Source organism: Polyodon spathula, chromosome 14 (assembly GCF_017654505.1).
Source record: "Polyodon spathula isolate WHYD16114869_AA chromosome 14, ASM1765450v1, whole genome shotgun sequence".
NCBI classification, from domain to species: Eukaryota; Metazoa; Chordata; class Actinopteri; order Acipenseriformes; family Polyodontidae; genus Polyodon; species Polyodon spathula.
Window position 1 is genome coordinate 36,623,504 of NC_054547.1, and position 25,984 is coordinate 36,649,487.

The following is a 25,984-nucleotide window of genomic DNA, read 5'->3' on the forward strand; positions in this document are numbered from 1 at the left end:
TTTTTAAAATTGCTGTAACAGAAGTATGTTTAAGTAAAACCCCCATACCACTGAATGTGCTTAACTTGAGTTCATCGTCAAATTTCTCTCTGAAATAATGTATAGACAGTAGAATAAACAGTTTGAATATGCCACTGATACTGCAGCACTTTAAGAAGATATTTAAAATAAATAATGAAGCAAACAAGTATTCAAGAACTCCAAACATAAATGCCCTTTATTCATACAAATATGTATTTATCTACTTATTTATTTTTTAATGTGTTGGAATGAATTATAATGCCAAAAAAAAAAAAAAAAAAAAAAAAAAAAATGGCTTGATAGCTGGAATGCATGAAATCACGAGCATGACAAATACAGTACAACTTATAACAGATCAGGACTACAGCATTGACCACAACAGCCAGGATTTTAAAAGTCTTCCCAATTGAATACATCAATTGTGGTTAAAGCCTGTTCCAATAAAAGAGCAGCTACTGTATTGGGAGTGAAAGGACCCATTTCAGGAGTACAGTCAGAGTAATGTGATAAATACATTCTAGTAAACAGGTAACTCTCCCTCTGTTTTTTTAGAAAGCTATTGCACTAAATAGCCACTTTTAGGACCTGCAGGCAATGAGGTATCTGATCCTGTTATAGTTCTATTGCAAACCACAGAGAGACAACAATTTAAAAAATACTTCCCATTTATGAAAAGGGTTTTATCACTTGATCCTGTGATTCCCCCTTACAAAATAAAAATTAATAAATCTTAACCAGGTTTCTATAGTATCTAGTAGAGCATAAAGGTATACATGACTTAGTTACAGCTTATGGACATAACACCCAGTTACACCATTAAAGTATAATGTGAAGACCTGCAGATAAACGGCACGTATGCAGCAATGGATGATTTAAGGTTGGTACAGCTGTGGTGTGCATTACACAATACTAAATTCCAATTCCACTATTCCATATGGTTTTCCTGGGATGCCTGTGAATATTACTGGTTATTCTCTTGTCCCTCTTCTTGTAGTACAGAGGATAAAAACGTGATTTCTATATCCAGAAAACTGTCCTGCATCCCAGGACACAATAAAATGAAAACAGTGTGTGTGATACAGACTAAGATTTAGTGTGCTGTACCTGTTTCACAATCGAAAATCTTTTAATTCAGTTGCTGGTCAGCTCATACATCATCTTTGATTTCCAGCACTTAAAGAAGGCCAATATAGCTCTAAAAAGCAATATGACCAATTTCAATGTTGCAATACAGCATTAAAACTTCACATCCGTTTTACTCTACAGTGACATCGCTTAAAATGCCCGCCTATGGCAAGCGTCATAATAATTAGTGCTGTTGAAGATGGCAAACATGTCCTTTTTCACAAAATTCATGAAGTTCTGGAAGGGGCAGAGAGGCTGGCTGGAATGTCTGCTGTGTTTCTGACAGAAGGAGGTCTGGAATGTGACATCCTCGCCATTGTAAAGAACACGAACAAAAAGGCTTTTCTTGTCCCTGGGGGCCCGCCACAGTTCAAAGACAATCCGAGCAGCGAATCTGGGGAACCTGGCCTCGGAGAGCCCCAGAGCAGCTAGCAAAGGGGCTACAGTAACGTCATGGGCTGAGAAGAGGGCAAAGACCTCCTCGCTCCGACCCTCTGCGATTCTCTGCATGCGCGTCACGGTCTGATTCAGGATGGGGTGGGTGGCCAGCAGGGAGTACCTGTAGTACACTTTCGTTTCATGCCTCTCCTTCTCGTCGCCCAGCTGGTGGCTCTTGATGACATTGAAGTGCTCCAAGCCAATACAGCCGTTCTGCGTGCAGGGGAAGCTGATGTTGTGACAGAAGTGGCACAGGAGAGAGTCAATAGGGTTGGAGGCCCTCAGCTGCCTTGTGGGTACCCCGACTATTTTGGCCATGTCCACGTACGTCTGTTCCAGGAGGCTGTTCTTGACACGCAGGCTGTACTGCCTCCTCTGTTCTTCCTCCAGGTAGTGGTTCCTCATTGGACAGTCGCAGCTGCTCGAGCAGAAGATGGAGCTCCATTGGTGGCGGATGTAGATCTTCTGCCAATCAAATTCAGGCAGCAGACTGTAAAGCATGGCCAACCCGCTCTGCAAGGTCCGGCTCTTCCCAGTTGATTCTATATACAGGTGCTTGCTGGTCCAGCTGTTAGGTAGAAGTGTGTGCTTCTTTATGTAGGCGTCACGCAAGAGATGCCCATTACGGAGGTGTTGAACAACACCTACAAACAAAAACACAGACCCTTTGCAGTCTTGACAAGTATAGGCTTTTGGTCAGTCATTTCAAAGAGGTCATCTTAATCCAAAAAGAGTTTTTGGGCTTCATCTAACACTAGTTAATACAATAGGACAATTATGAAGCAATCACAATGAAAACATGTTCTGGTAGTGAAAAAAAAAAAAAAAGGTTGGTCTGGTAGTCATGTCTTTAACCACAGAATAGCACACCGTGCTAGATACTGTAGATGGTAATTTGTGTGCAAGAATGTAAATAAGTTTTAGTTCTGCCTGCTCTTTAAAATTCCAGACCTCACTCTGCTGGGTAGCAGGAGTCATTGTTTGCTTTTGTAGGAATACAGATGGCAAGTGCTTAAATAATGGGGAGCATCTCCGTAGTTTAAAATTGCCAGGCTGTGTTATTGACTATCAAGTCTTGGGTTAACTAAATGGATCACTACAGAGTTTGCCAGACTTTCAGGCCTTGATGTTTTGATGCTGCAGCAGTCTAATCAACATGGAGTCAATCCAATTGACTAACAGACACAGCAAATTTAATCTGCCCCATCAAATCACTGTCAGCAAGCTCTTTGCAACCTGTTTGCATGGAAATATACAACCCTTTCATCCCAAGGGAGAAGGATAAGGACATTCAGCTATAAAGAACCATTGTTTTTACCCCCCACACTTTTCTTATGACTACAGATACCAACCATCGACGACAAATAAAATCCTTAGAAAACTAAACTACAGATATAAAAATCATATTTTGCGATACCTAATCCCGCTGTGATGTTGGCGACATGGAATTTCGAGTTAACTTTCACATGCTGTGCTGTTCTGTATTGAGAAATGGAAGTGTACCTGTCTGTGTGAGCTCTCCCATCTCACAAACAGGATGACTGGGGAAGCGAGGAAGGCCACTCAGTACGCTATCCAAGCGGCCCTTGGACCCTTTGGACATGTGACTTAGAAAAGCTGCCAGCTGAGGGTGTGAAGGTTTCCTAAATAGATTAAAAAAAAAAAGGTAAGTTAGAATAAAAAAAAAAAATTACAAAAAAATTGACCACTAGATTGTTTTGAGAAATTAAAACGACAACCCGAAAAGGGGGGAGGGTGGGGTATGAGAAGACGACGCACTTCATAATGAATACTGAGGTTTGAAACTGTGCGTGGTATCAAACACTGCATACAGTCATGTTTTAACTAGCTTACACTGTTTTGCCTACCAGTCTACAGAATACATGTCTGGAAATAAAGCCTTAAGAAAACAACATTTTAGTTAAGAAAGGTAATAATAAAAAACGCAAACGAGAGTGTCGCTTCATGCGCGGTTAACAGAGCAGAAATACAATGAAAAATGTACTATGCTCATACAAAGCAGTATGTATTTTAAGGAACTGTGCAGCTAGTGTGCCAGGGTTTTGAGTTTTAAAAAGTACATAGGTATGATAATATATGTTATCTGTGACATTTTTTCCCCCACTGTGTGCTAGCAAAGAATGTAACAACCTAAAGAATACAGAAATGCACATTTGCAAAGATGTGTGTGTCTGTATTGTGCTGGAAACCAAATATTCTTACTAGTGAATTTGAAAAGGGTTTGTATGTGTCTTTTTCCTAGGACATGATGCAAAACTATTATATTTTGGAGTTACATTACATTTATTTAAAAGTCTGATTCTAACATTAACTAAAGTGACAGTCTTGGTGGTCTTTACAGATATTTGGAGCATAGGATAGAGATTAGGGGAGTTAGAGTGGTCACTGCAGACAGACAGACAGACAGACCCCTTTTTATAGGGGACAGTGCACAGTCCACATGTGATTTGGTAACCTGTTCAAATAACATGTGCTTGTAATGTTGTCCGATAAACACCAGAGGGTGCACAAACACTTCCTCAAAAAAGCAGCTTTCAATACCTGATTAAAATACACTACACGTTTAGGTAAAAAAAAAAAAAAAGGAGATTTGTGATTTTTTTTATATTGATAATGCACAGCAAAAAGGATTATAAGCATGAGGCACATAAAAAATTGAGTGATAAGGAATTATGCAGTTACGCATACAAATTTATATATATATATATATATATATATTATATATATATATATTATATATAAAGGCTCTCCCAATTGGACACATTCAGATTCCATACAGTCATGTTGCTGCCAACAGGAATCGGTTTGCAATCTGACACTTTCTTGGCACAGCAGCGCACTGTGATCATCCCCCCTCCCCCTCCTCTTGCTGCTCGGTGAATAATAAAGTGTAGCTTGTAAAACACTTATTCAGCCTTCATAGAGGTTAGACATGTCTCTGAATCCTGGCCCTTGAGCATTAATGAAGTGGTAATTATAACATTGGGGATTCAGAGACACAGGAGTGAAATTTCTGTAACTACATCGCTTGCTATTATGAACTCAGAGATGCACACTGGTAGTTCTGGAGATGTCCGGGTTTGAAAAGGGGATCTTGTGTATTTTTTCGCACATCTGGAAGAATGCGGTTTCAACCACATATCCCTAAGGGCTAATGGATTCTGGAAGACTCCACCGATATACAAAAGTATAGTATTGATTATCCGTGTGGTCAAAATTAAAAAACACTTTTTTGTGTCTTATAAAAACAAAAAAATACCATGAGGAAGTGTGGTTTAGTGTGTTTTTTACTTTACTGAATGTTGGTTAATTACTTTAGTAATTTTTAAATGTGTCTGGCTCCATAACCTTGAACGTGTTGCTTTCTGAATGAACTAGCAGGAGAATTAACGTTTGGCTCACATAATGGTACAGTGTAGTGGGTAAGAGGGCTCAAGGGGACGAGGCTTATTTCCCTACAGCCGAAAAAATAAAGAAGAGCTTTAAAAAAAATAAAAGAACAGTATTTTATTTTATTTATTTTTTTTTTTTTTTAAATGATGTGCTTTACACTTTGTATTATTTTCTTTTAGAAGTAGCAAAAGAATGAGCGAGAGGGTTGCTAGGAAACGTAATAAAAAATCTAATGTCTTTTGAATTTACACTTTCGTACTTAGAGTGGATATAAACGTCAAGGCTCTTTGCTGCAGGGTTTCAATAGCAAGTTTGTTCAGCTGCAAATCCTAAATTCCAAACAGTCACAGCTTAGCTCACTGTACCATTACTGAAAACATAATAGATCTTTACTTTCCATTTCAAGGCGAGCAGAAACTGCAGTCCTTTATAACTGTTAAGGGTATACTTTTTGTTTGCTAAATATTGTGTGGGATTTTGGCCTGGTTAGCTTACCCCTTTCCACCAGTTATTATGAAAAAGACATTTTAAAATGACAAATTACCAAAATCATAATCTATTCTGTTAGCATTTTGTGTCATGCCAGTGTGTGTATACACCCACTTTCAAAAGTCCACAAAATGTATTCCTCATGCCAATATGAAACACTGAAATCCATCTTGTTTCACCTGAGCAAAGCTTGGTGATTAATAATCTGCTTTGGCCTGACATTAATCAAATGGTCTGGTAGATCTTTTTGGCATCCTGGTGAGGAATTTCATAAATATCTTATACATCTAAATCAGACTATGAAATAATCCCATTGTGGTAAAACTGGGCAACGTCCAGAGAAATCTTCCTGTCAAAAGAATTACAGTCTTTTCATATGGTTTCTCTGACATATTTCCTTCCAGCTGCATTTTGATTGCTTCTAGCATCTGAAAACAAGCAAGTATTAGATTTGGCAATTCTTTCTACACCAGTGCCAGTGTGTCCACTTAATAATGATAAGAGTCAGGCACCAGGCTTTAGAATAACAGTGCAGGTTTTGCTTAGTCATTTCTAATCAGATTAAAATGAAAGATGATATGTGGATTCTAACTGCTGGAGCGTGTGTATTAAAAAGGACAAGAAAAGGTGTAGGAGGCAGTGGGGTCCAGTGGTTAAAGAAAAGAGCTTGTAACCAGGAGGTTCCCGGTTCAAATCCCAGCTCACTGTGTGACGCTGAGCAGGTCACTTAACCTCCTTGTGCTCCGTCTTTTGGGTGAGACATTATTGTAAGTGACTCAGCAGCTGATGCATAGTTTACACACTCTAGTCTCTGTAAGTCACCTTGGATAAAGGTGTCTGCTAAATAAACAAATAATAATAATAATAATAATATACGACTGGAGACCGACACAACTGTGGTTATAATAGGAAATTAGAGCAACATATTTTATTTCAATGAGCTGAAATACAACTACAATGAAGTCTAAAATGTCACTTTTAAATAATATCTTATTACTTCAGTTTTTACCGGTTTAGGCACAGATATGTAACCTAGTTCATTAGAGTCCTTTGGCTACTTTGTCAGCCTTTTAGAGTTTAAAGCACCAGCAAATGTCCACATGAATAATAACAATAACAGTACCTTAATACTGAGTGTGTGTGCATATTGTGCAAGGTTTTTTTTTTTACAATGTTTTTCCCTATTATTAATACACTGATACCGAATGTAGTAAAGAACACTGGCTGTGCTTGAGCCTCTGCTTGTTAAAAGCAAAAGTAGTCTCAATGCAACAACAATTCAGATTAGGAAGTTACTCACACTATCCACAGACGATTATAACGATAAGTTTGTTTGAACTATGCACAAAAATCACCCGTTGAATACTTTCCATTTGCCCATGAAGCACAGAATGTGGCCAGCAGAACTTGCATGTGCCACCTTTTGACTTGAGAACCACACTATCGTAACCAATTCAAAATTGTACTGACACAATGTCCTTCCCCCTTCAAATCAGTGAACCAAGCTTTTTGGCTGAAAGCACTGCATCTACTGTATTGCTTTTCTGTCTTCCGACTGCATGACCCCCTATCGATTACTGCATGAGCACTCACCTGCTGGGTACTAGAGTGCAGTCGATAGCTGGTCTCTTGGTTTTAGGAATAGCGTATAGTGGGTACCTGTCACCATGGCGGATCATCACTTGGACAGACAGTAACTTGTAATCAGGCGGACTGTGACCTAAGAACAACACACATGTACACCATTCTTAACACTTGATTGCCTCTTAATCATGGAATAATGAAGACAGGCCAGAATGTAAGTCAATAATTACATACATTTGTTTTTCTTTTTTTTAAGTACTGTATTTCCACTAAGTGTATTCTCCACACGTACTTGAAAAAAAACAAAACTGACATTTAGACAGATTCTAACATTCAATTACTTGTAAACCTAATTGAGGTAAATCATTTTGTTTTTACTTCAAGCTAAACCTGTTTCCATACAGCTGTAATAGTGATGAGAAGCATACTGAATAGATTGTAATTAGGGCAAACATAGCCTGTTCTACTTAATGCAGAATGTAAATGGGACAACAAAAAAATAAAATAGAGATCCTTTTGAACACAGAATTATGAAGAACAAAAAATGTGGAAGATAATTTAAATGGGGTATTGAAAAGGGCTACAACTGTGCAACCTTCTTACATGCTGTGTTTAAATGAAAGCGTGTTTAAAACCTGCCATCAATGTGCATCTTCTAAGGCAAGATAGGATCTATGTATTTATAGTGTGTCAAGATATATAGTTTCATGTCTACATAAAATTAAAACATACTAGACCCACTTATGTGAACAGTAGACAAGTGCAAAGACGTAGTGCAGTCATAAGCATATTTAAACACGTAGAATTAAACGCTGCATAAAAGCATGAATCCTTCTCATTATTCACACCTGCAGCACAAATATCAGTTTGAACAAACACCCAATGCAAAACCCCAGCCCAGGAAGCAAGTGAAAACTGTACTGCTATATATTTACCTTCCATGCCACGCTCTGTGTTATTGGGGATGTTACAGTAAGCATAGGCTTCATAAACCGGATCGATTTCTGGCGGCTCAGTGAGTGGTACTGGGATTATCCTTTTCCTGCTTTTCGCATTCTCTCGATCTTCTCTTAGTGGTGTTGTAGGGATCAAGTGCACTATTAAAAAAAACATATACTTCATATCAAAAATATAGCTCAGTGATGCTGAACAGACTTCATAAAAAGGTGTCTATTCTGTTGTATACTCCCCTTAAAAAAACAATAAAACACATACAAAATCCCATTACCATGACAACAAGATCATAACTACCTTTAAACAAGTGTACTTTAGTGGATATAATTGTTTTTCAGTTGGCAATTTTAAAGTAATGTTGTGCAGTTTTGTTAAACAATAAATAATATTGGCAAATGCTTGGTGAACACCTGCTCATGTACTTTAGAGGTTTGCTTTAGATGAATGGCCAATAAGAAGTTTCCAGCTGCAATCACATTAGTTACAGAAAAAGAGAGTATAATTACAGCTTGCCGTTCTTACTTGCAATCTGAAATACAATTTGAAATCAGTGACATCAGTACTGTAGACATATGTCTCGAACCAAAACTGCAGGACGTGTAATCAGTTCAGCTTCACTCTTCACTCAGAAATTCCCTGCCTTTTTAATCATAAATGAATAATGAACATTAGCGGTATGCTTTAGTACATAATGTATGCCTAATTACCACCCCACCTCCCCAGATTACTTCAGCACTATTCTTTGCTCAACAATGCAATCAATTAATATACAAAGTACTGTATATCATTTTAAGATATGGTACGGATGAAATTACCAGGAACCATTATTCAGTCACACAAGACCCTGTAGTAAACATTTACAGATCATTCTGTATATTTCAACAGACATCTTGCATGAAAAATACTGTGTGCACTGGCTCTGTTAGGAAACTTGTATTTATCACTCCAAAAAGGTCCCTAGCATAATAATTCACAACTACTATATTCTCTATGACACACAGCTGACCATTTACAATGAAGTGTTATGAAGACACATACTACAGCTTCTCAAAACGTAAGGGCAAGATGCCTCTTAAAAGCACAGCAGCTTCACATCTACTTTTCTTGGCAACATGCTCGAAAACTGTGAATCTATCTCCACGACAACGCTAACAGCTTTTCTGTATGAGGAGAGCATGTGTAAATTCAGTGCTGACAGACAAGAGCTTCCTAACCATTGAGATGAAACCAACAAAAAGGTCAGGAAGCTTCCTCCATCCAACGTTTCAGTCATAGTTTTCTTAGTGAAAAAAAAAATGAACTGGATTATGCCATTGTACTGAAGTAGAAATCGGGGTGCAACTGGATAAAAGGGCAAATACTATACACAACATCCACTGAATGTAAAGGTCCCCTTTTAGGTGTGCAAGCTCACTTGCAGATGTGTGTGCTGCTGAATCGCTGGCATGCTGGCATGTGGACTCTGCTGATAGAAAGGTTCAGAGTTTTGATCAGACACAGCATGGGACTGCTTTACTCTTTCACAAAGTTTAGTGACAAGAAAAAGAAAATGAAATATCCTTTTCACCCCCTACCGTGTGCTCGGCTGCTGATGTGGATGTACACTGTAGACTAGAGACCCCATCACAATACTGCATCAGTCAGCAGAATGAGACAGTAAACACTACAGTAGGTTTAGTACACATTGTTGTACAAGTTAGGCCCTATAATTTTAACTCTTTGAGGTCCCATGTCAGACCAGGTCCGACATTACAATTTTTTTCCGTAAGCCACAGGTCTCTAGTCGGCTCAAGAGTCTTGTTTCAACAGAAAACGTTGTCACTTTTGCAATTCAGTGGTAATTTTATTAAAAAACCTTGGACTGCAGCCTCCTCGCAGTTTTATATTAACCTGACGCTCCTGACAAGCACTGAATAAATGGACCGCAAAGTTTAAATATCTAACTAATTTTTTTTTTTTTTTTTTCTTTGAGTTTTTTTTATTTAAATTCAAGTTTCAACCCCACCCCCCCCACCCCAACACAGTCCAGTACTGACAGTAGTTACACATTAAGATCATATGCCCATATGTCATTTCTCTTAAATTATGATGTACAGTGGCTTGGAAAGTATTGACCCCCCTTGGCATTTTTCCTATTTTGTTGCCTTACAACCTGGAATTAAAATTGATTTTTTGGGGGTTTGTATCATTTGATTTACACAACATGCCTACCACTTTGAAGATGCAAAATATTTTTTTATTGTGAAACAAACAAGAAATAAGACAAAAAAACAGAAAACTTGAGCGTGCATAAGTATTCACCCCCAAAGTCAATACTTTGTAGAGCCACCTTTTGCAGCAATTACAGCTGCAAGTCTCTTGGGGTATGTATCTATAAGCTTGGCACATCTAGCCACTGGGATTTTTGCCCATTTTTCAAGGCAAAACTGCTCCAGCTCCTTCAAGTTGGATGGGTTCCGTTGGTGTACAGCAGTCTTTAAGTCATTCCACAGATTCTCAATTGGATTGAGGTCTGGGCTTTGACTAGGCCATTCCAAGACATTTAAATGTTTCCCCTTAAACCACTCGAGTGTTGCTTTAGCAGTATGCTTAGGGTCATTGTCCTGCTGGAAGGTGAACCTCCGTCCCAGTCTCAAATCTCTGGAAGACTGAAACAGGTTTCCCTCAAGAATTTCCCTGTATTTAGCGCCATCCATCATTCCTTCAATTCTGACTAGTTTCCCAGTCCCTTCCGATGAAAAACATCCCCACGGCATGATGCTGCCACCACCATGCTTCACTGTGGGGATGGTGTTCTCAGGGTGATGAGAGGTGTTGGGTTTGCGCCAGACATAGCGTTTTCCTTGATGGCCAAAAAGCTCAATTTTAGTCTCATCTGACCAGAGTACCTTCTTCCATATGTTTGGGGAGTCTCCCACATGCCTTTTGGCAAACACCAAACGTGTTTGCTTATTTTTTTCTTTAAGCAATGGCTTTTTTCTGGCCACTTTTCCATAAAGCCCAGCTCTGTAGAGTGTATGGCTTAAAGTGGTCCTATGGACAGATACTCCAATCTCCGCTGTGGAGCTTTGCAGCTTCTTCAGGGTTATCTTTGGTCTCTTTGTTGCCTCTCTGATTAATGCCCTCCTTGCCTGGTACGTGAGTTTTGGTGGGCAGCCCTCTCTTGCCAGGTTTGTTGTGGTGCCATATTCTTTCCATTTTTTAATAATGACTTTAATGGTGCTCCGTGGGATGTTCAAAGTTTCGGATATTTTTTTATAACCCAACCCTGATCTGTACTTCTCCACAACTTTGTCCCTGACCTGTTTGGAGAGCTCCTTGGTCTTCATGGTGCCGCTTGCTTGGTGGTGCCCCTTGCTTAGTGGTGTTGCAGACTCTGGGCCTTTCAGAACAGGTGTATATATACTGAGATCATGTGACAGATCATGTGACACTTAGATTGCACACAGGTGGACTTTATTTAACTAATTATGTGACTTCTGAAGGTAATTGGTTGCACCAGATCTTATTTAGAGGCTTAAGAGCAAAGGGGGTGAATACATATGTACGCACCACTTTCCTGTTATTTATTTTTTAGAATTTTTTTGAAACAAGTTATTTTTTTCATTTCACTTCACCAATTTGGACTATTTTGTGTATGTCCACTACATGAAATCCAAATCAAAATCCATTTTAATTCCAGGTTGTAAGGCAACAAAATAAGAAAAATGCCAAGGGGGGTCAATACTTTCGCAAGCCACTGTATAACAAAGCATATATATACATTGATTTAAAACATTGCTAAAACACGTCAGAAGAAATAAACTGCACAAATTATTAAATATTCAGACTTCCCAGCAAGTGCCAGAGAGCAAAAACCTAGCCTGTCTCCTTGGGAAAGTATTACAACTCCAAAGCACACTTTCACTACAATATAAACTAGATATTCCCAGCCCATACCTGCTAGCCAATGAAAGGGGTGACTGTATGCTAAGACTAGGAAGTCTTTATATTCTGAACCAATAGCTCTAAAGCTTGATAAAAGTAAACACCAGGCATAATATGTGAGCTGCAGTCAAGTGAAACTTTGTCTTTTCTATATAGGCTTATTCAAATGTTACGAATTCGCAATCTAACTCATCTGTTTCCTGGGTTTGTGCACTGGCAAATAGTTTTTAACTATCTCCAGCACTTGGAGTTTTATTAAAAAACTGACTTCCCCTCCCAGCTTTTTCCCCTAGTCGTGGAATACAAAATAATAAACCTGGTTTAATACAGCGAATGTGATTTTAAAACCAACTCCATTTTCCACAAACCCAATTACATTTAATGTTCATCATAATATTTGTCTAGTCGTTAAATTATCCCTGTGGCAGAGCAAAGCTCTGCCCTTTAAATTGGCAGGGATGGGGTTAACTTCCCCTACCTGCCTGGGTTTATTATGTTCAGGTGGCTGGGGTTGATTAGTTGATTAGGTTGATTAACGATCAATCAGCGCCCAGCCACCTGATATAAAAGGAGGCCTCTGCTTCTCATTTGGGGGGAGAGGGAGCTGAGGAAGCAGGTTGGGTTTTTTTGGGTTGTTTAGAAAGTTTGAATCCAGTGAAGGCATTGCCCAGCCTGGAAACTGTTATTTTTGTAAGTTTTGCTTTTTATCTTTTTTGTGTTTAAATTGCTTTGTTTTGGCCCTTGTGCCCTTTCATTTTGTGTTTATTTATAATAAAATAGTTATTTTTTTGAACTGCAGTCTGTCTCTGGGCCTCTATCCACTCGCCAGCCTGCCACAATCCCCTTAAAACAATTTCCCTTTCGCCCACCGATTAAAAAGTCCAATAACACTACATCAGTATGGCTGCAACAGGCTTTTCAACACACAAGGCACATACTTGCTACACAAAGAACCGTACTGTAGTCGTATCTCCGATCCCCAATATGATGGGTTCACACAAGCAGCAAGGAAAACCGCAATCATGTGGAACAGTACACTACGTGAAGCCCAGGCAGCTCCCACAACCAAACAGAGGCTTCGATTCTCTTTACAACTTACACACCAAGCCATCCATGCTGGACTGAACAGAAATTCTGTAATGAGATATGCTCTATTTCCTACATGTTGAGGTGCACTGAAAGAAGTACTGCATTTACAATTGTATTTTTAGGCATATTTAAATAATTGGGGGGGGGGGGGTTTCACTATTGTTTTCACTATTTGGAATATTTCATTTTTGTTTGCATTAAATAAAAAAAGAGGAAACAAATCATTCAGTGATAGTATGCAATGAGCACGTTCGGTATTTAATATCTTACAACTGAGAATAGCTGTTGTTCCTGGGATGTTTTCTTTTATTATTTTGTACACAAGGCAATTACAATGAGGCACATGCTTTTTAAAATAGTTATCTCCTGCATACACATACAGGCGTGTGATTTTGATGCAGAGTCATAGTGTACTGAAACTGTAACAGAACAAGCTAGGAAGTTCAAAAAGACCTTTCAGTTCAAGTCTATGTGGTGTTTGTATAACAGCGATAAATGGGGAGAACTATAACTGCTGCAATTGAGGCTATTGTAAAACCTTGTTCACTAATACTATCTATCCAACTGATTGCTTAATTTGTTTGGTCTTCATTCAGATTACAAAAATCGTAAAGAAAAGTACAGAAACAGTCACTCTGCAGGCATTTTGTGATAAGACACAAAATGCCTGCAAATGCCCGCCCCCTTCAAGCAAACCCCCTTGTTTAAAGCCATTATACAGTACTTCTAACAACTGCTAAGCTGTATCGCACGCACACACAACAGGATGTGCCTAGGGACTGAACAAACTATCAGTTATCAGTTTATTAAATGTGGCAAGATGCTAGAGGGGAATGTCTAAATCGAATTACCACAATACAGAGCAGTGCAATCTCAGCACAGATCATTTCAGTCTCAGAAATAAAAATGATATATCATTTTGACAACATGCCATCTTTAAAAATATTTTTCAAAAAGAACAACCATGAGGAACTGTATTACATTATGATTATATAAATTTTACTACTTGAAAAATATATTCGTAGCAGTTTTTACCAAACTCTAAGCGTGTGTGTGATATCGCTACACATACACTATATATATATATATATATATATATATATATATATATATATATATATATATATATATATATATATATATATATATATATATATACACACACACACACACACACACTATTTTGGCATGTGAACTCCACCCCTGATTAATAAAGTGTGAATTTAGCTCTAATGGTCACATCTATTCTGCCATCAGGTGAACGCATTATCCAAGAGGTTTAAAAAAAAAATCTAAGACGACATTGCTGGTACATCTATCCTCTTAACCAACAGAGAACCTGAAAGAGAATTTCAAACATTTAGAGAGAAGAGGGTATGTGACAAGGAGATACATTTTAGAATGCCAGACAAAAGGTTTGACAAGTTTTATGACTTTCCAATAAAGACTCAAGATTGTAAATAACGTAATTCCAACTGGTCGCACCTCAACTCCGACCAGTAATGATGTTGGAGTCTGACGTATGTACTGTTAGTTTTGTACTCTGAAAGTAACATTTAAACTTGTCAAAAGCAACAGTCTCTGAATTATTGATTTTGGTGTACTATTTAAAAGCTGATGCTTCCATCACTTGGTGAAGTGAAGACAGCAACTCTCGCTTAATGAAAAACGTACACCACAAAGTGTCTCTCAATTAATATTTAATAAAGAAGGTAAAAATTAATAAAATATTAATAACTGAGGGAGACTTTGGGGTGTACGGTTTTCATTAAGCGAGAGTTGCTGTCTTGACTCTTCAGTGATGGAAACATCATACAAAGTATTTTTTCTTTCAATTTGTTTTCCTGGGACGAAGCACCTCGTGTGTTGGAATTGATCGAGGCGTCTTTGTAGCGCCGGCATTTCTATTTGCTACAGTATATGGTAACTTTGATACAATTGAGCACACTTATCAATCTGGCTCCTTCACACACAGCAGCCCTGAGCAGACTGACTGCTTTCCTTTAATTCACTACACCTGGCTCTAATTTACAATAAGAACCAGGTGCAGGTAATAATTAAACAATAAAACAATTAACAATTTAGTTTGGACGGGAGATATTAATTCTCTTCCTGCCACAAACACACATTTTCCGTCCGCACTGCTCATAAACCTGCCACAATGTATGTACGTACGTAGATAGATAGATTTGGTTATTTTGTTAGATCACAAGGTTCAAATGTCTCATGGAGTAGAGTATTTATTGATAGAGTATTTTCATTAATGAGCAATTGCTCTCCATGTTAACATACAATACAAACATCGTGAAAAGGGCTCTGCAAGTTTTACAAGTTGTATTTTTGTATTAATGCACAAGCATGCTTCTCATTTTTGAGTCAGTAATTTAGTACATGTCCTTATATTTGTTAAACTGAGTTTCAGAAGGACGCCACAGTAATGGAAACCAGCTTTGGCAGGGATGTTGGTTTATTCATAATCAATATGGTCTTCCTTTTCTTTTTTTACTGGTTTTGAGAAGTAGAAGGAAATAGGAGAAAAAAAACATACAAACACGCAGAACGATTTGTATCTATACTGTAAAAGTGGTCTAACATACGCAAGTTATTATTTCTCTTGCAAACCTTATCTAAAGTATTTTGCTATGATACTGAAAACAGGGTGTTTCTGATAATCAAGGTTGTATTGATCAATGTTTTTTTTTTTTTTTACTGTAAAGCAACATTTAATGTGGACAATCGAGTGGCAGCTAAAACTTAAAATAAACACAAAGAAGCAACTCCAACATCAACTATCATCTCACCATGCAAGATTCTGCAGGAGGCTGGGTCTGATGTTGCTCACATTCTTCTCTGGAGAGAACAGTTCTCCTGGCTATTTTCAAATGTAGCTTCTCTGTGCTGGGTTGCCCTAGGCTGCTGCGAGACATGAGGCATTTTCTTTTCAGTCTGAGCACATGGGAAAACTATTTGTGCCTTGAGACTCCAATCAAAATACGGATTCCTCTCCCAGGCAAGAAATCCAATTACTTCAGCTCTATGTTATAGCATGTAATATCCGTGTTGCTGTAGCACAAGATTGCCCAATACAGCTTTCATTCTATAAGCTCAATGGATGTGCATCTGCCATTCCTGGATAACTTATGCTGGATGTACACACTCTTTCAGAAATCCAGTTTCAAAGACTTTGAAATGTTTAGTGAGAGAACTGCACTAGTTTATTTTGTTTAGCAGTTCAGTGCAGATTTAGCATGGGTCTGACTGCTCCGATAATAACAGCTGATCACTTTTACTGTAGTAGTATGGCACTGTCTGCAAAACCAACAAAAAAAGAAACTGTGTTTACCTGCATTATTATTAGCAGGTCCTGTGCAAACCCTGGCAAATGCTCTTCATTGTGGCTAACTAGAATGCAATTCCTAGACATCAAAAGGCACTTATGCTTAAAAAGGAAGCCATTTCATTTTTTTTCCATAAACTACAGTACACATGCATGTCTGCAAGTTAAACTTATGGCAGCTGCAGTGCGAATACAGTATATCCTATTTTTACATCATTTTTTTTTTCACACACTAGCAAAAATAAACACAGATTTAACTTTCCATCACACAAAAAGAGAAAAACTGCAAGTGGCTGGAAGTTATCTGCAAGACATATAGCTACATAGCTACTGTTTGTGTTACTTGCAGCCTATGCCTATAGCAAACTATCTTTATGGTGGTACTGTAGTTTCACAAAGCATAAAGCATACTCATTGCAGGAATTAAAAGTTATTTGGTTTAAAATTATTCACATGATTTAGTTAATACAGTCGTGAGTGGAAGAATTAGTAATTGTAACCCAGACTGTATTCAAGATCATCTGCTTCATTGCAAGTCATTCAGAATGTCATGCTTAATGTTACATCTCTACTGGTTTCCACTTGAATGCATCAGAGCCAATAAAATAGGCAGATGACAAAATGTGCCAATTAAAAGCATATCAGCATTGGTAAGGCTGTAGCATATATAAATTATATATTGTATATTCCAAGAGTCTGCATCATTCAGTAGCACTCCTCTGGTATTTCACAAGAAATGTATTCCTACAGCATAGTTTTTTTTTTGTTTTTTTTTTACAAACCAGCTGAAGTGAAACCCCAGTGTCTCAATTTTTGCATGAGTTAATTGCTCTATTAATTCAGGGGAAAGGAAAAAAAGGACAGACCAGTGTTTTAATATAGCAGGTACTGTTAGAACACTAATAGAAAGATACAAACAGGTTATTTAATCTTTTTTTCAAGGACACTTAACCTACAAATTGCGAATACTTTAACAGAGACAAACCAGTTTCAGTGCACTAAGAAATGAAATGTATGCAATAAAAGAAACACCGTCTTCTACAGAAAAAAAAAAAAAACATAACCATGAAAATCAATAAATCACTGCAGCCTCTACAAAGTATAGCAGAAAAAGCTTGTTGGCCTAATTTAGGAAGTTTTAGAAACAGCCAAAGTCTGCACTTTTTGTTCCCGATATTTACAGCACAAGTTTTTACTTTGTTCATAATCTCTACCAGATGTCTTTGTATGTTTAATGTGGTCACCGTTGTGGTACCTAACATAAACTGTTACGTAGGGTTATAAAAAGTACTCACAAAATTGAAGACTAAGGCTGAGGATTGCCAACAGAGCTGCCATAGCCAGCAAGAAAATAAAACGATTTCGAGCAACCATTATTCTGTCTGTCTCTGTTAGCATGCCATCTTTCACCTGCCGACTCCTTTCACCTGAAAAACAAACACAGGCAGAGGCAAGGATTAAACTACTGTACTTCACAGACAGCTCTAAGGGATAGCAAGGGCTTCTTTAAAAAACACACTAATCTACGCATGCACAAAGGAGATACAAAAACATCCAATACCAGATTTGAAAATTATACAGTTCCCATAATGTACCTCTAACGTGCAATTAGTGTGTAATACCAGAGAATTCCTCAAGTGATAGCCAAAGCAGAAGGAGATGTTCAATCCGAAACCTTGTGCTTCGTTCCCAGGGGCTGGCTTTACATAGTATACTCATTACTCGAAACAAGCTCTTTGACAAAATGCATATTACCCATTATCTTGCTCTAATTTTGCATTTATTGAAGTGCAAGACTGGTTTAAAATATTTATTTATTTATTTATTTATATAGTGATGTTGTCTATTACATGTTTAGGCAACATAGTGACTGACTTAACTACTACTGTAATTTGCATTAGCAATGATTTGGAGACCTAGCTGCTGTTCTGTAGAACGTACACAGTATGCTGAGGGGCCATTTTGTGTGGGCATATTCTGCAACAGCAATATGATACAGACTGTGGTGCAGAAATTATTTCTAGGTATCCAAACTCTACATACAGTATATTCTGTTTTCTCCAGTATGTGCTGCTTTTTCTTGTAAAAAGCAAAATTGTCAGAAAAATAAATGCTCAAAACAAACCACTTAAAAGTTTGCTTTCTCAACAGTTTGTGAGGTGGGACTGCCAACTCTGACCTCACAGACAGTTTGTGCGGTGGGACTGCCAACTCTGACCTCACAGACAGTTTGTGAGGTGGGACTGCCAACTCTGACCTCACAGACCTGTTTTACAGTGCTTAGATCAGTGCAGATTCCTGCAACAAATTGTGGTAGGCCTACAAATGTGACGGTTGACCTTGAAAGCGTACTTGGAATGCATCTCGATCAGGTAATTTTAGCTGTACATTTATCTCGGTTTCCAAAAAACGACCTTATGTTATCTGGTCCTGACTCAAAAGACGCCGCCAGTGTTGGCAATTAAGCTTCTGCGTTCTCAAACTGCCTACTTCAGTTTAGAAATAGGCTCCATCATTAATCAATAGGATTCTTGCAGTCTACTCTCAGCACTGGAACAGGAGCCGACAGAACATGGACTGAGGTGAAGTTGTGTCGAGGGAAAACAAGTTGCTAAGAAGGATGCATGCTGAATGATACAATAATAACACAATGTACAGTAGTACATCACTTTTCATATTACTCTCCTACAAGAATATACATTTAAGGAATATCCAAAAATCCCCCAACAGCACCACACAGACATATACAGTTATAGTTCCCATCAGGCATATGTTATGAAGGGACTGGGTTGTTCTATAATATAGTACAATGACGATTATTAACAGGCAAACGACAATCACAGTCGCTATCATAGTTTACCAAGAGATTGCCTCAAATTCAGACTAGCAATTCAGTGACATTTAGAGAGCAAACTTCTTTCTCCTGCTGTGTGTTCACAGAGCCATAGCCATGCTGTCAAGTGGTTGCTGCCTGACAGGGATCATTATTCACCTGACCAGACAAATCAGCTGCTCTTTAAGTGTGACTACTTGTCAACACAGGATTGCAGTGTTTTAAACCCCCCCCCCTGGTATAATACCTAATCTCACATGCCTTATCCAGGAAACAATTAAATGTAGGTGGCAGGCCAAGTGGCTATATTTGTTATAAAAGGGAAGCCACATTGTAGTCCTTTTTGCTTAAGTAATGAAATCCCTTGGTTGAGCTGTGAAATGAATACTTTGAGCACTGCTATACCCATCTGATCCATCACAAGACATCTAGCATGCTGTTACATTATCATGGCAGACTGTGCTGTATGAAAAGATGAATAGGGTGTTGCAAACGGGACATTCCACCTCAAGTCAGACAAGCAGCATGTCCTTAAAAATACAAGATCTTTGACCTCCCTCTTTCCCTTAGGAAAAACAGTATAGCCGTGATTGAAGGACCATTGTAACTGCGCAGATCACTGTTACTGGTTGCTGCTGTTGGCCTGTCATTTTGCTTTGCAGGAACTGAGGAACACACCCTTAAAAGGAAACCACTGGGATTTTTGTGACAGAATTATTTTAAAGGATGCAGTTACTTCAACAGTCAAAACAACATGAATCCACACACATTGCAGTGCAGCGCAAGGGAGCTTTTCAGTAGATTGCAATTCTCTGATTGGTGGCGTTTTGTCTGACCCTTCAAAGTCATCACGTTAAATTCTCTTCCGTGGCTCGAATGTGTCCCTGTAGGCTGGGGACATATTGTGTTATAGGCACGTACCAATATTGCCCCTGTGTAATGATACAAACTCAACACATGTTATATTATATATATATATATATATATATATATATATATATACATACACATATATATATATATATACATATACACACACACACACACACATACACAGTGCATACTTTCTGAGATAACCTGCATGTTATCGCATGTGCATGCATACAGAATACATACCCTCGTGCATAATAGGTACTTAAAGGAAATGGTCAAAACGATTCACGTTCGGGGTGTACTTCTTCGATTTCCTTTCGTATTTCAAGTTGTTAAAATGTTTATATTACTTCAGATGATGTTGGACCTGCCTCGCAATACACAAACTCTACAAGAACTTTGTCAGCCTTTGCAAAACCTGGACTCGCCATTCAATTCACGAAGGGAGTGGAACTTCTTCGTCACCAGCCCTACAGTGTCAGGATGTCCGAGTGATGGGGCTGTTCCAGGCAGTACTACAGTACAATAACATCGTGTTAATATTCTGTTTATCAGAGGCAGCATTTAAACAGCAGCTTCAAAATTCAAAAACAAATATACATAGGCCAAAATTAAAACACGATTATGATCCAGCATAACGTACCCTATGTACGCAGTACCACAAACTGGAATTTACAAAGCGACCGCTGACTGTTCAGTAGAACCAAGCTTATATTACATTACAATAAAACCACTTAGCTTTTAACTACAAATGCCGCGCGAAAGACTGCGAGTTAAATATATAAGCCTCTCGTTACTTGATATCTTGATATTCGTTTTACAACTCGACTGAGAAATCTAAGTGTATGTACTAGCTACAACAATTTCCATATCTCGTCTGAGTAAACCACATCTCCTACTACAGCGACATACACAAAACACTGCCATTGATTTCGGTGCACAGAACCTGAGAACAGACCAAACCTTGTTTCGAATATATAACCCAAAAACAAAATGGTTTGAGGCAATACAACCGTCAAGCCTTACCTTCTGCTAGTGAGAACACATTAAATACGAAGTTGAGAATCGGCTGCCTGCTGTTGCTCCTTCTGTTTTTCTCGTTGAACCGGTTTGCTATGGCAATGTGCAGCAGGCTACTAATCTGTGTGTCTGGGTTTTTTTTTTTTTTTTTTTTAGGACCGTTGCGCCTCCTTTAGAATAAATATTGTAAGTGCAGTCAAGTAAGCTAGTTACACTATGCAGTATTCACAAAACTGATATATCCCAACGCAATGTGCGGCAGCTGTGGTCGTAATTTAAACGTCCTTACATTAGACAGCAGATTAGGGATCACAGTATTTACTGCGCAGACAAGTTAATGTGCAAATCGAGAGCCACGTGACCTGTCGACAATAATAAGGAGAAATTCACTGCGATGGAAAATGGCGTCAATGGCAGCAAGTATAATATCGCAATTAATCTTTATACTGGATACGTATTTAGACTAGGAACCCATTCTTTTCCTATTAGGAGAATCCAACAACACCTGATACACTAGATACGCTACAAATACATTCAAGTTACTGTTTTTGCATTTATATAATGGATTATTTTTCAATTTTTGCGAGGCATTTGTTGTATTCTTTTTTTTTGGGGGGGGGGGGGGGGGGGGGGGGGGGTTGGGGGTTTAAATCGAAAGGGTACACACTGCCCCCTTTTAAAAGCTTCCCATGTGTGACGGGGGAGAAGTAAGTGCATATAACCAGGATAGTGTACGGGGACAACTAAACCCAGGCCAAGCCATCACCGTGTCGTAATCCAACTACGCCAGCACTACAAAGAGCAACTACAATTTCATGTTTGCCAATTTTGCCATAGTTTAACATCACAGGTTCTTTTACTGGGAAAGCGCAATGAATGATACACAACAAGAAAAGCATACCGCAAGCAAAGACGGAGTTCAATGTTTTTATTTATAAAAGGTAAAATATGCTTTTCGGTAGATCTTAAAAATAGTATATATATATATATATATATATATATATATATATATATATATATATATATATATATATATATACCGTGGTCAAGAAAAATGCTATGATCCAATGTGTCAAAAGCGACTGTTAGGTCAAGACGGACAAGCACAGAGGGAGCACAGCATCAGCATTGAGCAGGAGATCATTCACAATCTGGAGCAGAGCAGTTTCAGTGCTGTGGTGAAGCTGGAAGCTAGACGTAGAGATTCAGAGCAGATTATTATCCATGAGATGTTTCATCAGCTGACTGGCTACAGCCCTTTGGAGAGTTTTGGAGATAAAAGGGAGATCGGCGATGGGACGGAAATTAAATAAGTCAGCCCAGTCGAGGGAGAGTTGTTTGAGTACCGGTGTAACTCGGGCAAGCATAAGGGCAGCAGGAACCCAGCCAGAGTCCAGAGACAGGTTGAGAGTGTGCATAATGGAAGGAGCAAGGTCAGAAGCACAGAGACAGACAAGTTTAGTTGGTCAGGGGTCCATGGGGCAGTGCAAGAGCGGTACATACACAACTGAAATGTATCTGGGTAACGGATATCCGAGTGCTGACTGTATCACATGGGAACCATTCTAGATCTCCTCCTACCCCTCTCACTACAGGCAGAGCCGGTGCAAGGCTAAGAATATAGCAGCAGCGGCAACACATGAGCTACAAAATACGCTACAGTTTCTAAACAATTTCTCAAAATACCCTACCACCGCGCCTACATCCCAGCCTGGCATCCATGCTCACACAGACTGCTTGTTATCCTGACCCCTTAACACCACACCCCGTTTTTTTTTTTTTTTTTTTTTTTTAATGAAGCTTTGTAAAGTATTCAGCTACAAACAATTGGACTAATTCATCAATTATAACACGAGTTTCTTACACACATTCACACTTGCTTTAAAAAAAACATCAATGTAAAATAATCAATAAGCTATAAATAAATAAAATGCAAAGAAAGCTTAACCATGTAACACATGCATTGATTTTGATTTTTTTTTTTTTTTGTATCCATTTAGAATACAGTTTTTAAATACTAATATAAAGGTAATTGCGAGTAAATGCTTTCATTTATGTTATGTAAGTATGCCTTTTTGTTGCTCGCTCTATATATTGCATAAACTTTTTCTTTCCTTTAAAATGTATATTTAGCAGCCAAATATAATGTTTTTTTTTTTTTTTATTATTATTTTAATTTTTTTTTTCAAAGGCACCTCAGTCCCAAGAGATTTCATTTAAAAAATGCATTGTTGTTCTTGTTTAGCTTGGTTAGAGAGAGCAAATACAAGAAGACTGGATTTTGAAAGCTCTCAGTAGCCTACCGGTGTTACTGTCATGTTTGTGTTTTCTTAAACATGAAATAGGAATCAGTCAGTTTTAATTCAGTAAAAAAATAAAATCCCTAGTATGTTAAATGTTCAATCTTCTTCAGCTGCTGCGAAAGAAACACAGTAGTTTTTAGTAGCGTATGGTTCTGGTGTGGATTTTTAGAATTTCACAAAGTAATAATACAGTTTGTTTCACAAAACAATATTTAAGACAGAACAATATGGGCTTGGCTAGTTAAAACCATTGAAATAATGTTTTTTTTCTTCTTTTCTTTCAGTTATCTTTCTTCTGAATCATTATGCTACCTAGAAGTAGTTTGTTGAACTGACCCCAAAATTTGGTGGATTTAAAAAGTGATGAATATTGCCATCTTCTGGATTTCTGGAGAAACTGCAGCAGATCTTGTGTTCATTTTCCCTTTAGGGACTGAGCTGGCCTTAATCCGCGAGTTATGAAAGATAAACATGCAGCACATAACTCAGTTTATATAACATACAATAGCTACTGCATAGTGTACATTGAGACTTTAACTTAAATACGTTTCTTTTTGGTTAAACCTGTAAAAAGCCAGCCTGTGAAAACTTGTTCTGTAGCAATACAAACACAAGTCTGGGTTAATGCTGACAGAGGGTCACCCTTTTCATTCACCTCTTGTAAATTCCAGGTAGTAGGTATGAGAGAGAGAGAGAGAGAGAGAGAGAGAGAGAGAGCGAGAGAGCGCTCTCTCGCTCGCCTGTTCTCACAAGAGCGCTAAAACAGCACAGGGTGATTCTGACATTTCTTAACAAAGAAAAATGGTTTAACCTGCAAAACTCTGTTGACAAAACAAAACCACACCTACTGTGGAGTTGTGTGTCACAAGCACAACTTAAACTACCCGAGTCATTAAGAGCCTAGAGGAAAAATCTGTCTGATACATTTTCCTGCACTTCAGTTGCCACTGTTGTATCATGTTACTGTGACATATGAACCAATATTGTTGGCTGTAGATGGGCACACTTGACACCGTACTCACAATAGCCACTTTCAATGCACAAACAATGCACAATCAGTTGAGGTTTGTGTTGAACCTTGGATCTATAGAGCAGGATTTTTTAAAAAAAGCACCATATACTCTAACATCACTGCTTAACAACTTCTGATTAGAAACAATATCTATTTTGACAAAGAAAGCTATCATTCTGTATGATTCAGCCCATCTTGCTTATATGGTTGTTAGTAGCTTATTGATCCCAGAATCTCATCAAGCAGCTTCTTGAAGCATACCAGGGTGTCAGCTTCAACAACGTTACTAGGGAGTTGGTTCCAGACTCCCACAATTCTCTGTGTAAAAATGTGCCTCCTATTTTCTATTCTGAATGCCCCTTTATCTAATCTCCATTTGTGACCCCTGGTCCCTGTTTCTTTTTTCAGGTCGAAAAAGTCCCCTGGGTTGACATTGTCAATACCTTTTAGAAAATTTTGAATGTTTGAATCAGATCGCCGCATAGTTTTCTTTGTTCAAGACTGAATAGAGTCAATTATTTTAGCCTGTCTGCACATGATATGCCTTTTAAACCAGGAATAATTGTGGTTGCTCTTCTTTGCACTCTTTCTAGAGCAGGAATATCCATTTTTTGGTGAGGTGATAAGAACTGAAAACAATATTCCAGATGAGGTCTTACTAATGCATTGTATAGTTTTAACATTACTTCCCTTGATTTCAATTTAACAGTTTTCACTCTGTATCCAAGCATTTTTTTTGCCTTTTTTATAGATTCACCACGTAGTCTAGATGAAGACATTTCTGAGTCAACATCAACTCCTAGATCTTTTTCATAGATTCCTTCTTCAATTTCAGTATCTCACATGTGGTATTTGTAAAGGACATTTTTATTGGCATGTGTCTGCCCAGTACTGAATCTTGTCTAGATCATTTTGAATGACCTTTGCTGCTGCAACAGTGTTTGCCACTCCTCCTATTTTTGTGTCATCTGCAAATTTAACAAGTTTTCTTAATATACCAGAATCGAAGTTACTAATGTAGATTAGGAAGAGCAGAGGACCTATTGCACTGGTTACCTCACTCCATTTTGAGGTTTCTCCTCTAATCAGTACTTTCTGTTTTCTACATGTTAACCACTCCCTAAACCATGTGCATGCTTTTTCTTGAATCCCTACTGCAGTTTGAGAATTAATCTTGTATGCAGGACTTTGTCAAAAGCTTTCTTTATACAGCATCATGAGACAGAAAAAAATTAATAAAAATCCTGAATTCAAGTGAATATAATGAGAGGCTCATTAGTACTACACCATCTGTCTCGCAATTAATATATTCCCATCATTCTTGTGCTAAACTAACCAGTTCTGTTGCATATTTAGACACAAAACTTTGAATGACATAGCAGGGTCTGATTGATGTATTTGGAACAGTTTGGGTAACTGCAGAATGAGTCCCAGGCAAAAATAAGAGTAGAAGTAGTTTAAATCAGGTTCTTGGGGTTGTAAAACTGACACAAACAGAAGCAGCTGTTTTTCATCTAAGATCCAGCATCGGAGGACAACGTAGCCCTTAGCAGCTTACAGGCAAG

At 38.2% G+C, this 25,984-nt stretch overlaps 1 protein-coding gene across 2 annotated transcripts; it reads right to left on the minus strand.

Annotated features, from left to right (window-relative positions):
- Window positions 1-260: 260 nt before the first annotated feature.
- Window positions 261-21,426, minus strand: LOC121327160 (2-phosphoxylose phosphatase 1-like). Of its 2 annotated transcripts, XM_041271005.1 has the most exons (7): window positions 21,111-21,426; window positions 20,328-20,599; window positions 17,674-17,805; window positions 8,007-8,168; window positions 7,081-7,207; window positions 3,088-3,227; window positions 261-2,228 (listed from the first exon to the last, which is right to left on the minus strand). In XM_041271005.1, the coding sequence occupies exons 2-7, from the start codon at window positions 20,335-20,337 to the stop codon at window positions 1,297-1,299; spliced, it is 1,503 nt and encodes a 500-aa protein (XP_041126939.1). In that variant the 5' UTR covers window positions 20,338-20,599; window positions 21,111-21,426; the 3' UTR covers window positions 261-1,296. The 2 variants fall into 2 exon arrangements, with proteins under 2 accessions (XP_041126939.1, XP_041126941.1); XM_041271007.1 differs by lacking the exon at window positions 20,328-20,599.
- Between the last annotated feature and the right edge of the window lie 4,558 nt (window positions 21,427-25,984).